Source organism: Zootoca vivipara, chromosome 12, assembly GCF_965207765.1.
Source record: "Zootoca vivipara chromosome 12, rZooViv2.hap1.1, whole genome shotgun sequence".
Taxonomy (NCBI): Eukaryota; Metazoa; Chordata; class Lepidosauria; order Squamata; family Lacertidae; genus Zootoca; species Zootoca vivipara.
In genome coordinates, this window is record NC_142595.1 from 51078668 (window position 1) to 51092888 (window position 14221).

The 14221-nt window shown below is 45.3% G+C and overlaps 1 protein-coding gene across 2 annotated transcripts in view; it reads left to right on the plus strand.

The window, feature by feature from the left end:
* The first annotated feature begins 7038 nt into the window (after window positions 1-7038).
* Window positions 7039-14221, plus strand: part of DLG4 (discs large MAGUK scaffold protein 4) — a 130895-nt gene continuing 123712 nt past the window's right edge. For both annotated transcript variants that reach the window (XM_035134487.3, XM_035134488.3), the window contains exons 1-2: window positions 7039-7256; window positions 10052-10122. In XM_035134487.3, coding sequence (XP_034990378.1) covers window positions 7163-7256; window positions 10052-10122 — 165 coding nt within the window. In that variant the 5' untranslated portion in view covers window positions 7039-7162. The remainder of the gene's footprint in view (window positions 7257-10051; window positions 10123-14221) is intronic.

Below are 14221 nucleotides of genomic sequence, written 5' to 3' on the forward strand. Positions count from 1 at the left end.
AATAGAATCGTAGAGTTGGAAGAGACCACAAGGGCCATCCAGTCCAACCCCCTGCCAAGCAGGAAACACCATCAAAGCATTCTTGACATATGCCTGTCAAGCCTCTGCTTAAAGACCTCCAAAGAAGGAGACTCCACCACACTCATTGGTAGCAAATTCCACTGCCGAACAGCTCTTACTGTTAGGAAGTTCTTTCTAATGTTTAGGTGGTTTAATAGTTCTGGCTATGCATATACTGGGCATCTTGAAGAGCAAATTGGCCCTGAAAGAATTCCTTTGCACCCCACCTCTAGTGAGATCTTGGAAAACTGGGTGATGATATATTATTGGGGGGGGGCATGAGGACAGGGCTCCCACAACAACAGATACCTTTGCTCAGACAGCTCATTTGGGGGCAGGTGAAATCACTGCTTTTTTCTGGGGGGATGCAGGGGTATGTATACCCCTAAACATTTTGTACCTTTGTCCATTTACTGTATTTATTTCCCCCGATTTGAACTATAAAATGGTGATTTTCTTGAGTCAAAATGAGAGTACTCCTAAACATTTTTTTATTAGAAAAAAAGCACTGGGTGAAATCCTTGCAGGACTGATGGAGTCGCTGCCCTCCCTCATGGATTGTGCCTGCGGTGACTCTCAGAAAGCAACATCTGAATGTGTGCAAACTGGTTCCATTGAAAAACATCTGTGCTTGAGATGATAGGAAATGTTCTGCCTGTAATGAAAATTGGTGAAAATGTTGTGTGATTTTGCAGTTAACTAGCAGTGGCATATTAACTAGCAGAGACCCAGTTAACTAGCAGGGACCCAGGTGGCGCTGTGGGTTAAACCACTGAGCCTAGGGCTTGCTGATCAGAAGGTCGGCGGTTCGAATCCCTGTGACGGGGTGAGCTCCCGTTGCTTGGTCCCAGCTCCTGCCAACCTAGCAGTTCGAAAGCACGTCAAAATGCAAGTAGATAAATAGGAACCGCTACAGCGGGAAGGTAAACGGCGTTTCCATGTGCTGCTCTGGTTTGCCAGAAGCGGCTTTGTCATGCTGGCCACATGACCTGGAAGCTATACGCCGGCTCCCTCGGCCAATAATGCGAGATGAGCGCGCAACCCCAGAGTCGGTCACGACTGGACCTAATGGTCTGGGGTCCCTTTACCTTTACCTTTAGCAGTGGCATATATGCAAATAATGTGTCGTGTGTCTTACCAGCCTTCATCCCCCAAGCTGGTCCCCTCCAGATGTTTTGGACTACAGCTCCCATGCTGGCTGGGGCTGATGGGAGTTGTAGTCCAAACATCCTCAGATAGTGGGGAAGGCTGGTCCTACCATGAGTGTGACATGTTGCTTACGGTGAGGAGAGCAATTGTGTTGTTTGATCTATTTCTGTCCTGCTTTTCCTCTCCAAGGAGCCCTGGTGACAAGCAACGAAATAACGACACATTTTTTAAAATAAAAAACAAGATTAAAAACATTTGTAGAAAGGGGGTGTTTTTCCTCATGCAGGTAACAACTTAGTTTGTAGCATTGTTACCAGAACAACTCTAAAAAACTCCTAGCCCAAGAGTTGGTGAACAGGATGTTATAAGAAAGGTCACAGAAAATGGTGCTGAGCATTTCCTTCACTCCTTAGAGTTCTGTAGGGTTGTCATATTTTTAAAAAGTGAAAATCCTTTTTATTGAGCTTTTTTCCCCCAGTTTTGACCAAAGTTGTTGAACTTTTTTTGCAAAATCTCTGGGGAAAAATACATTTTTGAGCTATTCTTAAGGAAATTAGCTAAAATCTGCACTTCCAACTTGGGTTGCCATATGTCCGCATTTCTCTGGGCATTTTTTTAAAGGCGAATTCTGCCCAGACACTATCCTGTCTATGTTGGACATATGGCAACCCTAAAGTTCTGTGTAACATAGAAGCTTGGGAACACAGGAAGTTGCCTTATACCGAGTCAGGTCACTGGGGTCCATCTAGCTCAGTATTGGCAACACTGACTGGCAGCATTGCCTCTCCAGGGCATTTTTCCCAACCCTATCTGAAGATGCTATTGAGAATTGAAACTGGAACCTTCTGCATGCAAAGCACAGGTGCTCTGTCACTAGGCTACAACCCTTTCCCAAAAGGTCTTGCTTCCATTGCTTTTTTAATTTTTTAAATGAGCTTATAGGCTAAATGAAGGAGTTATTTCTCTCAGCGACTTCACAGGGTCTCAGGAACTGGGAATGCCAAAGTCTCATTTTGCTCTGCCCTCTTGATTCAAAATGGCTCCCAGCGCTCAGACGACAGGAACCCTCAGGCTGAGTTTGGTGATGAGGGGTGTCTGAGCCTACAAAGGAGACACCCACTCACCAAGCTAGGGCTTCAACCCGACCAAGACCTGCATCATTCTTTTTATTGGGGGGGGGGAGAGCTAATGCTTAATTAGGGTTCATTTGGTCAGCCATCTTGATTCAAAATGGCACCTGCATCAAAGCGTCTACAGCGCCTGCCATGCCCACGTCAGGAAACCTCGTGCCAAGTTTGGCAATGGAAATCTTGAGAGGCGGCTGGACCTAACCCCCCCACACACACAAAGAAGGGCACCAGGTCAAAAGTCGGTGTGCTGAATCAAAATGGTGGCCAGTGTCGAAACCACTTTCCAAAATATATATTAGATAGACCAGATAGAAGATGAGTCTAAAGGGGTGAGAGGGATGGAATGTTGGCGTGTGCTGTGTGCTGATTGGCTGAGGGCGAAGGGTGACAGTTGGAACAGGTGTGTGTGGCAGTTAACGGCAGTTGGGTTTTTGGCGGGAAAAAGAGAAGGGGGTAGAGTAGGCAGGATAGGAATAGAAGTTTAAGCACATGTTATAAAATGCTAAGTATCCAGACATTTATTAAAAGCGTCATGTAAGAACCTGTTACATCCAGCTTTTATTTATTTATGCTTTTATTTTTAAGTTTTACATTGTGAGCATTGCCAACAACCCATAAAGCGTCTTACATCATACCACACACAAACAATAAATCATGAGAGAAAGGCATGGCAACACACCTATATTAACCAAGACATCCCTATTTCCCGAGCTGGAGTGGATGGTGAATGTCAAGCATCTTAAGTCAGAAGCACAGGAAATAAAATACCACCAGATGACTTTAAAAAGTTCTGGATCCTCCATCCTTCTAGAGACAACACATAAATTGTATATTTCTACACAGACACACACACACACACACCGAAAAGACAAGTGTAATCTGCTTTGAGGGGTTTTGTTTTTTCCTTCAGTCAAGCACTCTATAAATTTCATGAAATAAATAAATTAAATGTAGAATATTCCCCCCCCCCCACGGCTTTCCATTTGAAACCCTAGCTGCAGCAAACATCCATGTCAAACGTCCTTTAGAGCGGCAAGCTTTCATGTCATCAGTCCGCACAGTCAGCCAAGCTAGTTGTGGGGAGGCCTAAACAGGGGATTTAATTATTTTATATATTTCTTGATACACCTGAGGCCATTGCTTGGTATACCTGAGTCAAGATTTGATGGCAATCATGAAGATTTCTTGCTCAAACTGCCGCTCGTGTTTGGCCAGGCTATCTGGGCTGTGGCAAAGACAGTCAGAGATAGTTTGGATAGATAGATAGATAGATAGATAGATAGATAGATAGATAGTCACTCAGAAATAATTGTATCAGATTTAGTGGCAGGGGAATTCCAATAGTGAGAGATGTTCTATAAGCCCAAAGTGGGCAGCCTCATGAGGCAAAAATGAGCCATGGGGAATGGAGAGAACTATTCATCAAGCAAAATAGGATGGGTGATTTGAATTAAAGCATCCGCTTGCCACCCATGAGGCAAGGTGAGGTGACTGCCTCAGGGGGCAGGATCCACTGAGACAGCAGTTCCCGGTGTAGATCTTTATTCCCCCATTGTTGCGGGTGTTGATCTTCACTCCCCTGTCTTCCCTGGCGGGGAGGGGGCACAATTTTGTGGTTCGTGTATCTTCATACATTCACATGAACGCACAAGGTCCCGTCCCCCCGCCCTCCATGTCTTAGACTGAAGAGAGAGAGAGAGGTTACCTCCATCCCCCTTTTGCTTGTTCTCCACACGCCATAAATTGTGTGTGGGTGAAGACTGCATTATGCTACCTCACACTTCTTATGGACTATAATCGTTCTAATTTAAGATAACGTTCCCACAACATTTCCCACAACATAATTTAAGACAACATTCCCACAGTCTCTGTGGGGCGTCTCCCTCTAAATTTTTCACATATTTGATTTTTTTTAAAAAAGGCTCCAGTCCCTTTGAAGCGTTCAGGTGCAATAGCCTCCCCAGCTACACCCAGGGGTAGACAAAATGCAACACAAAACCAATAAAAGTGCATTATAATAAACAGAAGTTCAGTAATAAAGAGAGTCCAATATTGTGGGTCAGGAAAAGGCCAGTAAAAGGACATGTCTTCAGACAAATGTTTCTGAAACAATTAACAGATTATTCTTTATGTACGCTGCTCTCCATAGGCGGCTGGCTCAGCACTATTTATTTTGTTATTTTCCAACATTTAAACCCCAGCTTTCTATGAAATATTCAAGACAGTTTATAAGATGAAGCTATTTTTCACCATGGCAGCATCTACACTCCGGATCTCCTTGCCCATTGATATGTGTTGAAAATTAATAAGAACATAATAAGAACATATTATTAAGAGGTTAAAATCACTCCAGAATGCTGGGAAATTGTTTAAAATCAGTGTTAAAGCTCAATTGGAGTGTATACTGCAGGTCAGGGAAGGTACCATGACGGCTAAGAGGTCGCCAATGTGGTTAACAAGCAGAATCAAATAAGCTATTAGAGACAAGAAGGCTTCATTCAGGAAAAAAAATGAAGTCTTCAAATTAATAAAACAAAAAGGAACACAAGCTTTGGCAAAAAAAAAAGTGCAAGCAGACAGTAAGGGATGCTAAAAAAATGGTTATGAGGAGCACATTGTTAAAACTATTAAGACAAATAAAGAGTTGCTTAAATGCATTAGAGCAGGAGTTGGGGGGGGGGAGTTTAGACCATTGGATGACAAGATAGTCAAAGAAGTCCTAAAGGAGGATAAGGATATTGTGGAAAAGCTGAATATCTCCACAGAGGATGATATAGGGCAGGCATCCCCAAACTTCGGCCCTCCAGATGTTTTGGACTACAACTCCCATCATCCCTGACCACTGGTCCTGTTAGCTAGGGATCATGGGAGTTGTAGGCCAAAACATCTGGAGGGCCGCAGTTTGGGGATGCCTGATATAGGGCATATCTTGGTGCCTGAACTAGCTTTTTCAGGAAGGGAGACTGAGGAACTGAGGCAGGTAGTAGTGATGAGAGATGAAGTTCTAGGCCTAAAAGACAAATTAACAACTGACAAATAGTCAAATCTGGTTGACATCCACCCACCCAAGAATTCTGAAAGAACTCAAATGTTAAATTGCTGACCTTAAGTTCTAACAAAAATATAGAACTTGTCTCCCAGATCAGCTTCCATAGCCAATGTAACACCAATTTTTAAAAAGGAATCTGAGGGAATCCTGAAAATCATAGGCCATTTAGCTTAATGTCTCTTTCCCAAGAACACCGGTGGAAAATATGATGGAAGAAAAAATAAGCAAGCATATAGAAGAGCAAGTCTTGCTGAAGCAGAGCCAGTATTTAGAAGAGCCTGATGGAATCAGGTCAGTAGCCTGTCTAGTCCAGCATCCTGTTCCCACAGTGGCCAACCAGTTCCATGTGGGAAACCCGCAAGCGGGACCTGGGCACTGCCCGCTCCTGTGGCTTCCAGAAACTGGTATCAGAAGTATCAGTGGAGACAGAGCATAGCCAACATGGCTAGTAGCCATCAGTAGGCTTCTCCATTAATCTGTCCAATCTTCAATTAAAACGTCCCAAATTGGTGGCCTTCACAGACTCATGCGAATTCCATAGTTTAACTATTTCAGGCACCCCCCAAACTCTGCCCTCCAGATGTTTTGGGGCTACAATTCCCACCATCCCTGACCACTGGTCCTGTTAGCTAGGGATGATGGGAGTTGTAGTCCCAACACATCTGGAGGCCCAAGTTTGGGGAAGCCTGAACTTTGTGCTATGTGAAGAAAGTGGGTAGAGAATGGCATGGAGAAGGTGGAAACAGAAAAGTTTTCACGGACATCCAGTGAAGCTGAATGTTAGAAGATTCAGGAGAGATTTAAAAAGTACTTATTCACATAGTGCCTTGTTGAAATTATGGGACTTGCTCTCATAGGAGTCGTTGATGGCCGCGATAGTTTTAAAAGAAGTTTACACAAATTCATGGAGAAGGCTATCAACGGCTGTTAGCCATGATGGCTGCAGTATCCCTCCACTGTCAGAGGCAACATGCTTTCAGAACACCAGCTGGTGGGAACTGCAGGTGGGGAGAGTATTGCTGCGGCACTTGGGTTCTGTTTGCGGGCTTCCCAGAGGCACCAGAGTGGCCCCCGTGAGGACAGGATGCTAGACTAGATGAATCATTGGCCTGATCCAGCAGGACTCTTCTTATGTTCTTTCTAGGCAGGCACCTTCACTGTAATGTGTTTGGTGCCTGCTAAAAACACTTCTGCGTAGGCAAGCAAATCCAGACTGGTCAAGTTAATATTTTAAGATGCACCATAAGTTTTTTCTATATTGTATATTGTTAAATGGTGATTTTATCACTCTCTTTGGGGGGGGGAGGTCAACTAGTTTTTATCAATAATTTTAATGTATATTTTATATAAACTACTTAGAGGTTTTTACAATTAATTGGCAAACATATTCTGTTAAATAAATAAAATAGAATTATGCACAACAATTATATCCATATCTATCTATCTATCTATCTATCTATCTATCTATCTATCTATCTATCTATCTACCTACCTAAACGCCTGCACTTGAGACAGGCCATAAGACAGATGTCCATTTTACAGTTGAGCAAACTGAGGCTGGGGATGAAAAAAAAAGCATCTTCCCTTTCTAAAGTGGGGGGTTAACCCCAGGGCCACTGTCCAGTCGCCTCATTACCACCTCCTCTCCAAGTGAGGGGGGGAGACCAAACCTTCCCTTTTATGTGTGTGTGTTTGTGGGTATGTGACTGGTGTTGAACCCCCTTCCCTCTTTCTCTTCCCCTCTGTCCCAGACACAACGGCCGCCCTGCGCCTCATGGAAGAGTCGTTGTTGCTGGACCAGAATTTTCGACACAAGGCAGAAAAACTCCTTGGGATTTTCCAAAGTGAACTGTTTCAGGCTCTCCTGGGTGCGTATGGGAGGTAGCTGACACCAGGATTGGTGGGGGGAGCAAGCCAGGGTGCTGCTTGAAGAAATTGAGGAGGAGCCTAATGGGCAAGGGGCAGGGCTTAAATGCAGCACTCAGTCCAGCTTTCCCAAACCTGGGGCCCACCAGATGTTGTAGTCCAGGCATCCCCAAACTTCGGCCTTCCAGATGGACTACAATTTGGACTACAATTCCCATCTTCCCCGACCACTGGTCCTGTTAGCTAGGGATCATGGGAGTTGTAGGCCAAAACATCTGGAGGGCCGCAGTTTGGGGATGCCTGTTGTAGTCCAAAACAGCTAGGGCTCCAGGTTAAGAAAAAGTAGTTTAGTTTCTAAAGTCAATGCATGAGTCATACCCTCCCAAATGTGGAGTATGAGGTGCAGGGAATGCACTCTGAATGTGCTCAGAGCCACGATCATCTTTATTAACAAAAGAATAATAGAATTGTAGAGTTGGAAGGGACCCCACGGGTCATCTAGTCCAACTCTTTGCAATGCAGGAATCTCTACAAGATCATACTTATTATTAAAAAAACCTCCAGTGAAGGAGAGTCCACCACCTCCTGAGGGAGTCTGTTCCACTGTCAAGCAGCTCTTACCATCAGAAAATTGTTCCTGATATTTAGTTGGAATCTCCTTTCTTGTAACTTAAATCCACTAGTTTGGGTCCTAGCCTTCATCTTCCATGTGACAGCCCTTGAGATATTTGAAGATGCTAACATATCTCCTCCCAGTCTCCTCTTTACCAGGCTAAACATACCCAGTTCCCTCAACCATTCTTCCTACAACTAGACCCTTGATCATCTTGGTCACCCTCCTCTGCCTACACTGCAGCTTGTAAATATCCATCTTAAATTGTGGTGCCCAGAACTGGACACAGCACTCCAGGTGTGGTCTGGCCAAGACAGAATAGTGTGACTATGTCTTCCCTTGATCTGGACACTAGACTTCTGTTGATGCAGCCTGAGGCCTTGAAGTTAATAAGCCCTGCCTGCCCCATAGGTATAGATGAGCTAGAGAACTAGGTGCAGAAGCCAACAAAGTGTGGCTTTGTGAAGGAGGGCTACTGAGAAAGTGTGCAGAAAGCGAAAAAGAACCGGAAAGCTTCTTGGAGAGGCAGAAATAAGAGGAAGCTGCCTTATGCTGAGACTATTGGTCCATGTGGCTCAATTTTCTCTACACTGACTGGCAGCAGCTCCCCAGGGTTTCAGACAGGGAGTGTCTCCCAGTCTTATGTGCCGATGCCACGAAGGATTGGACCTAGGATCTTCTGCAGAGGCTCTGCCACCGAGCTCCATCCCTCTCCTAAATAGTGGTGTAAATGGGGAAGCAGAGATTGCATATTGGAGGGGGCAGGACAGGGAGAATTTCTACTAAAATGTCCAGTGACCGCTGTTTCCCAGGAGTGAAGTTTTTGAAAATTAGTTCTTGAATCTGTTTTTAAATTAAAAGATCTTAAGTTGTTTTTGAGCAGGGATCTCAAGTCCTGTAATTTCCCAATATTTCAAAACACAGCTTAGAGGAGCTAAAAATGCAGAAGGCCAAGGGGGGAAATGAAGCAACTGTGTTTAATTTGTTTTGCAGGTGGACATGTTGCACACAGGTTCAAATAGCCAATGAAGTGCGGTTAGCTTTATCACGGGGTACAAATACGTTTTGAAATGGGTACCTGAGCCTTTGTCAACTTGGAGCCTTCTAGATGCTTTGGACTACAACTCCCATCAGCCTCAGCTGATAGTAGTCCAAAACATCTGGAAGGCTCCAGGCTGGGGTCTATGAAGCATAATCCCCTGAGGAAAGGGAAGAAGAGGATCTGGCTGGGGCAGTTGCAACGGGGGCGGGAGAGAAGTGGGTGAAGCTTAAAAGTGCGGGGAGCTTGTTGGTTGGCTGGAGTTAGAAGGGGAATTTAGGGGGAAAGAGGTTGACCAAAGTTAGGGAAGCTCTTGTTGAGCTTTCAGCATGGAGGGTGCCCAGGTGTATGGGTTTGGGGGCTGCTTTCCTCCAACCACTCAGCCCTCTCATCTCTCACCCTTGCTTCAGGGCCCAAGAGCCTTGTACTGCCATGCACCTGAGTCTACCTAATGCTAGGAGGCAGCAGCCTCCTCCTCTGATACCAGAGCTGCACCTGCAGAGGCTCAGCCAGGGAGGGGTTTGGCTCAGCTCATGGGTCTAAATATAGGCTTTAATCTGAGTTTCATAATTACTTCTGAGCTGGGCTGAAGGGAGGTGGGGATGGGATGCCCGGAAGCATCTAGGAGCTCAGCTGTAAGGCGCTTGGTGCACACCTGGGGGGTCCTAAGTCCTTTTATTCCCGCACCTGTGTGGCCAGCTGCTCCCCTTGGCCTACCTTGCAGGTGGGTGTTCTTTGTGAGCCAGTGTGGTGTAGTGGTTAAGAGCGGTAGACTCGTAATCTGGGGAACCAGGTTCGCGTCTCCGCTCCTCCACATGCAGCTGCTGGGTGACCTTGGGCTAGTCACACTTCTTTGAAGTCTCTCAGCCCCACTCATCTCACAGAGTGTTTGTTGTGGGGGAGGAAGGGAAAGGAGATTGTTAGCCGCTTTGAGACTCCTTCGGGTAGTGATAAAGCGGGATATCAAATCCAAACTCTTCTTCTTCTTTGGAGAGGAGGCTCCTCCAAGGTCTGTTTGTGAAAATGTGCCTCCCAGAGAGTGGCTTTTATTTTTCAGACAAAAGAAGAAAAGGAAATATTGGGGATCCCCCCCTTTTATCTAATATTAAAAATTATTTGACTTTCCATCCATGCTCTTGGTTTAGATATCCAGGAGTTTTATGAAGTGACCATTTCAGACACTCGCCCCACAACTTCACGGAGGCCTCGGCCTAAGGTAGGTGCTCTTTTATCAGTGATTTCCTCCCTTCCTCCTCCCACAGCTGTTTGCTTTCTTAGTACTCCTGAGCCCAACTCCTCCAACCTTGGATTCTGTGCCTCAGTGGAATTACAGAATTTGCTGCCACAGAAGGCCGTGATGGTCACCAAACCGAATGTCTTCAAAAGAGGATTAGATAAGTTCATGGAGGAAGATAGGGCTATTGTTTGTTGCTTTTGTTTTAGCTGGTCATTTGTATTTTTATCTTGTGAGGAGCCCTGATATCTTTTGATGAAGGGCTGTATATAATTACTACTACGGTGGTACTACTACTACTACTACTACTACTACTAATAATAATAATAATAATAATAATAAAATTAATGGCTACTAGCCACAATGGTTATGCTTTGCCTTCACAGTCCAAGGCAGCAGTGCTTTTGTATGCCAGTTGCTGGAAATCGCAGGAGGGGAGAAGGCTCTTGTGCTTGGATCCTGTTTGCGGGTTTGTCACAGGCATCTGGCTGGCCACTGTGAGAACAGGATTCTGGACTAGATGGGCCTGCTTTGGCCTGATCCAGCAGGGCTTTTCTAATGTTCTTATTGTGCACCAAATGGGGGGGGGGAATCCAATGTAAATTTAAAATGATTCTGTGGTCCCAGAGTGGATTGCTAGCCAGCTAGTTAACATCATCTTATTTATTTCATTTAGAAATTTCTTTACATTTATGTCTCTTTTGACATGAAACCCAAGGTGACATACATGTGGTTCCTAGGCAGTCACCAATCCAAGCACTGCTCTGATCTAGACTTGCTTAACTTCAGCAAGGTGATGACTTCATGTGCCTTCATGTGACCAGACCTTGGGGCCCTCCTGGGGCCATCAAAGCAGTATCTTTGTACGCCTGAAGTCTCAAGAGCCCTTTTCATTTCAAGCCCTTTTCTGAAGGTTTCTCTCCCTTGAGGACATGAATACTGGAAAATGGGTGTCAGGGAGAGGCAGACCACAGCTAAATGTTTTTGGGGAAGATCTGTGGCTGTGTGATGGAACCCAGCTCTTGCATGAGTGGGGATCCCAAATTCAGTCTTCTGTATCACCATTGGGAATGGATCTGGGCTAGTGTGGTTAAGATCTTGGTGCCAGTCCAACAATATAAGGCAGCTTTGCATATGTTTTAAGCAAGAGACATGGCAACAGAAAGTTGAAGATTAAACCGTCCAGAGTCCTTGAGATTGTATGCAGAGCAGTACAGACTGTTCGGATCGGATAGGTTGGAGGGAGTGCTCTAAGGGACCGTTGGGGGATGTTCTTTCTAATTGAGTGAACTTCTGGTTAATTAATCTCACTGTTTCTCTTCTGGGAGAATGGAAGAGGGGAAATAGACATGGAGGAGAAGCGGAGAAGAGAACTGTGGGCTGTCTCTCTCTCTCTGCTGCCAAGGAGTGTGGTGGAGTCTCCTTCTTTGGAGGTCTTTAAGCAGAGGCTTGACAGCCATCTGTCAGGAATGCTTTGGTGGTGTTTCCTGCTTGGCAGGGGGTTGGACTGGATGGCCCTTGTGGTCTCTTCCAACACTATGATTCTATTATTCTCTCTCTCTCCCTCTCTCCCTCTCTCCCTCTCTCCCTCTCTCCCTCTCTCCCTCTCTCCCTCCCTCCCTCTCTCTCTCTCTCTCTCTCTCTCTCTCTCTCTCTCTCTCTCTCTCTCTCTCACACACACACACACACACACACACACACATCCTGGTGGATCTGCTTCTATGAATCTGGCCAATTAGAGGCCACAGGTGCCTTCCCATGCCCTGAAACAATGGAGACATGGATGCATTGGCTTTGAGCTTCAGTACCTACTGGTCAGTGGCATGTTCCTCACATAGTTTGTCCTGGACTTCACAGCCTGTAGTAACCTCCACAAGTTGCATGCTGTAGGGTTTTGTCCTGGGCCTGTTATTGTTCAACGTCTTTATAAATGAATTGGATGAAGGAATTGAAGGGATGCTGATCAAATTTGCAGGTGACACCAAACTGCGAGGTAGCCAATGCCACAAAAGACAGAATCAGAATTCAAAATGACCTTAACAGATTGGAGAACTGGGCACTAGCTAACAAAATGAATTTCAATAGGGACAAATGTCAGGTTCTGCACTTAGGAAGGAAGAACCAGATGCACAAATATAGGACGGGGGGCACCTGGCTTACTAGCAGTACATGTGAAAAGGATCTAGGGGTCTTGGTGGACCACAAGCTTAACATGAGTCAACAGTAAAAAAAGAAGAAGCAAAAAGCTAATGCTGTTCTAGGCTGCATCAACAGAAGTATAGTGTCCAGATCAAGGGAAGTAATAGTAACACTCTATTCTGACTTAGTCAGACCATACTTGGAATACTGTGTCCAATTCTGGGCATCACAATTTAAGAAGAATGTTGACAAGCTGGAATGTGTGCAGAGGAGGGCAACCAAGATGATCAAGGGTATGGAAATTAAGCCTTATAAGGAGTGCTTGGAGGAGCTGGGTATGTTTAGACTGGAAAAGAGGAGAGTGAGAGGATATATGATAGCCATCTTCAAATATCTTAAGGACTGTCACATAGAGGAGGGAGCAAGCTTGTTTTATCCTGCTCTGGAGGGTAGGACTCAAACCAATGGCTTCTAGTGGCAAGAAAGGAGATTCCAACTAAACATTCGGAAAAACTTTCTGTCAGTAAGAGCTGTTCAGCAGTGGAACAGACTTCCACAAAGGTGTGTGTGTGTGTGTGGACTCTCCTTCCTTGGAGGTTTATAAGCAAAGGTTGGATGGCCGTCAGTCAAGGATGCTTTAGCTGGGATTGCAGGCGGTTGGACTAGATGGCCCTTGGGTCCCTTCCAACTCTAAGATTCTATGATTATCTATTTCTCTTGCTGCTGGCTGTTACAGCTTCCTGTAGCAGTGAGTTCCACAGGTTAATTGTGTGTGTGTGTGTGTGTGTGTGTGTGTGTGTGAGAGAGAGAGAGAGAGAGAGAGAAATACTTCTTCACCAACATCTCTGTTCTCCTGTTTGTCACACACTGGAGATGTCTTGCTTGTGGGTTTCTCATTGGGGCATCTACTTGGCCACTGTGAGAACAAGATGCTGGAGTAGGTGGGTCTTTGGCTTGATCCAGCTGCTGCAGTACTTTTCTCTCACCCTTCAGCCCGCTATGGAATTGAGACCTGTCTAGATCAGGGCCTCTACAGTGACAGGGTTCTATCAAACATTAGTTGTTCTCACAGCAGTCCCATTGAAATGAATGAATGTGACTAACTTAGGTCCATTGATTTCAGTGGGCCTTTTCTGAGCATAACTTAGTTGGTTTGAGCTCAGGTTTCTTCCCCCCCCCCCAAGTACCAAAATAGTCAAATGGAGGTTGACAGGGCAGGGGTGGATATAGAAGCAGTTCCTGAGGAACCATGGCAGGGTGGCAGGATAAGGATATGAAGCAGGAACAAGTGAAATCTGTGAGGTGAGGTTCACCCCTGGAGACCCCAGTTCCTGCAGTGACTGAGAGTCTCTGCATGACCGAGGGTGATGTACTAACTACACCTTTTCCTAGATGTGTCAAATCTGGCCATGTCTGTATTAAAACTCATTTGAATTACTGCCTTGGGCTTTGTGCATGATTGCCTTTGAAGAATGTCCAGAAGCTTACAGCTGGTTCAGAATGTTGCAGTGGAGTGGCTGCTGAATGAGGGGTGAGCTATAACAGGAATGGGGTCTGGAAGCAGCCCTCTAAAACTCTCTATGTGGCCCTTTGACTGTCCCCAGACAATCACCCTTATGGGCCATTTTCCATGTGTTTTTTTGCCTGGTTGGAATGTGTCCTTTGAAGTGCAATTCTTTTATTTTATTATTCAACGCGTTTAAATTCTGTATTTCCTTCAAGGTAGCTGAAGGTGGCATACATTGTTCACTTACTCCCTGTTTTATCTTCACAACAACCCTGTAATGTAGATTAGGTTGAGAGACTATGACTGGCCCAAGGCCATGCAGTGAGTTTCAAGGCTATGTAGGGATTTGAGCTCTAGTCTCCCAGGTTCTAATCTAATACCTCTAACCACTGCACCATACTGGTTCTCTTGATTAACTGCATGGCTTTGGGAAGA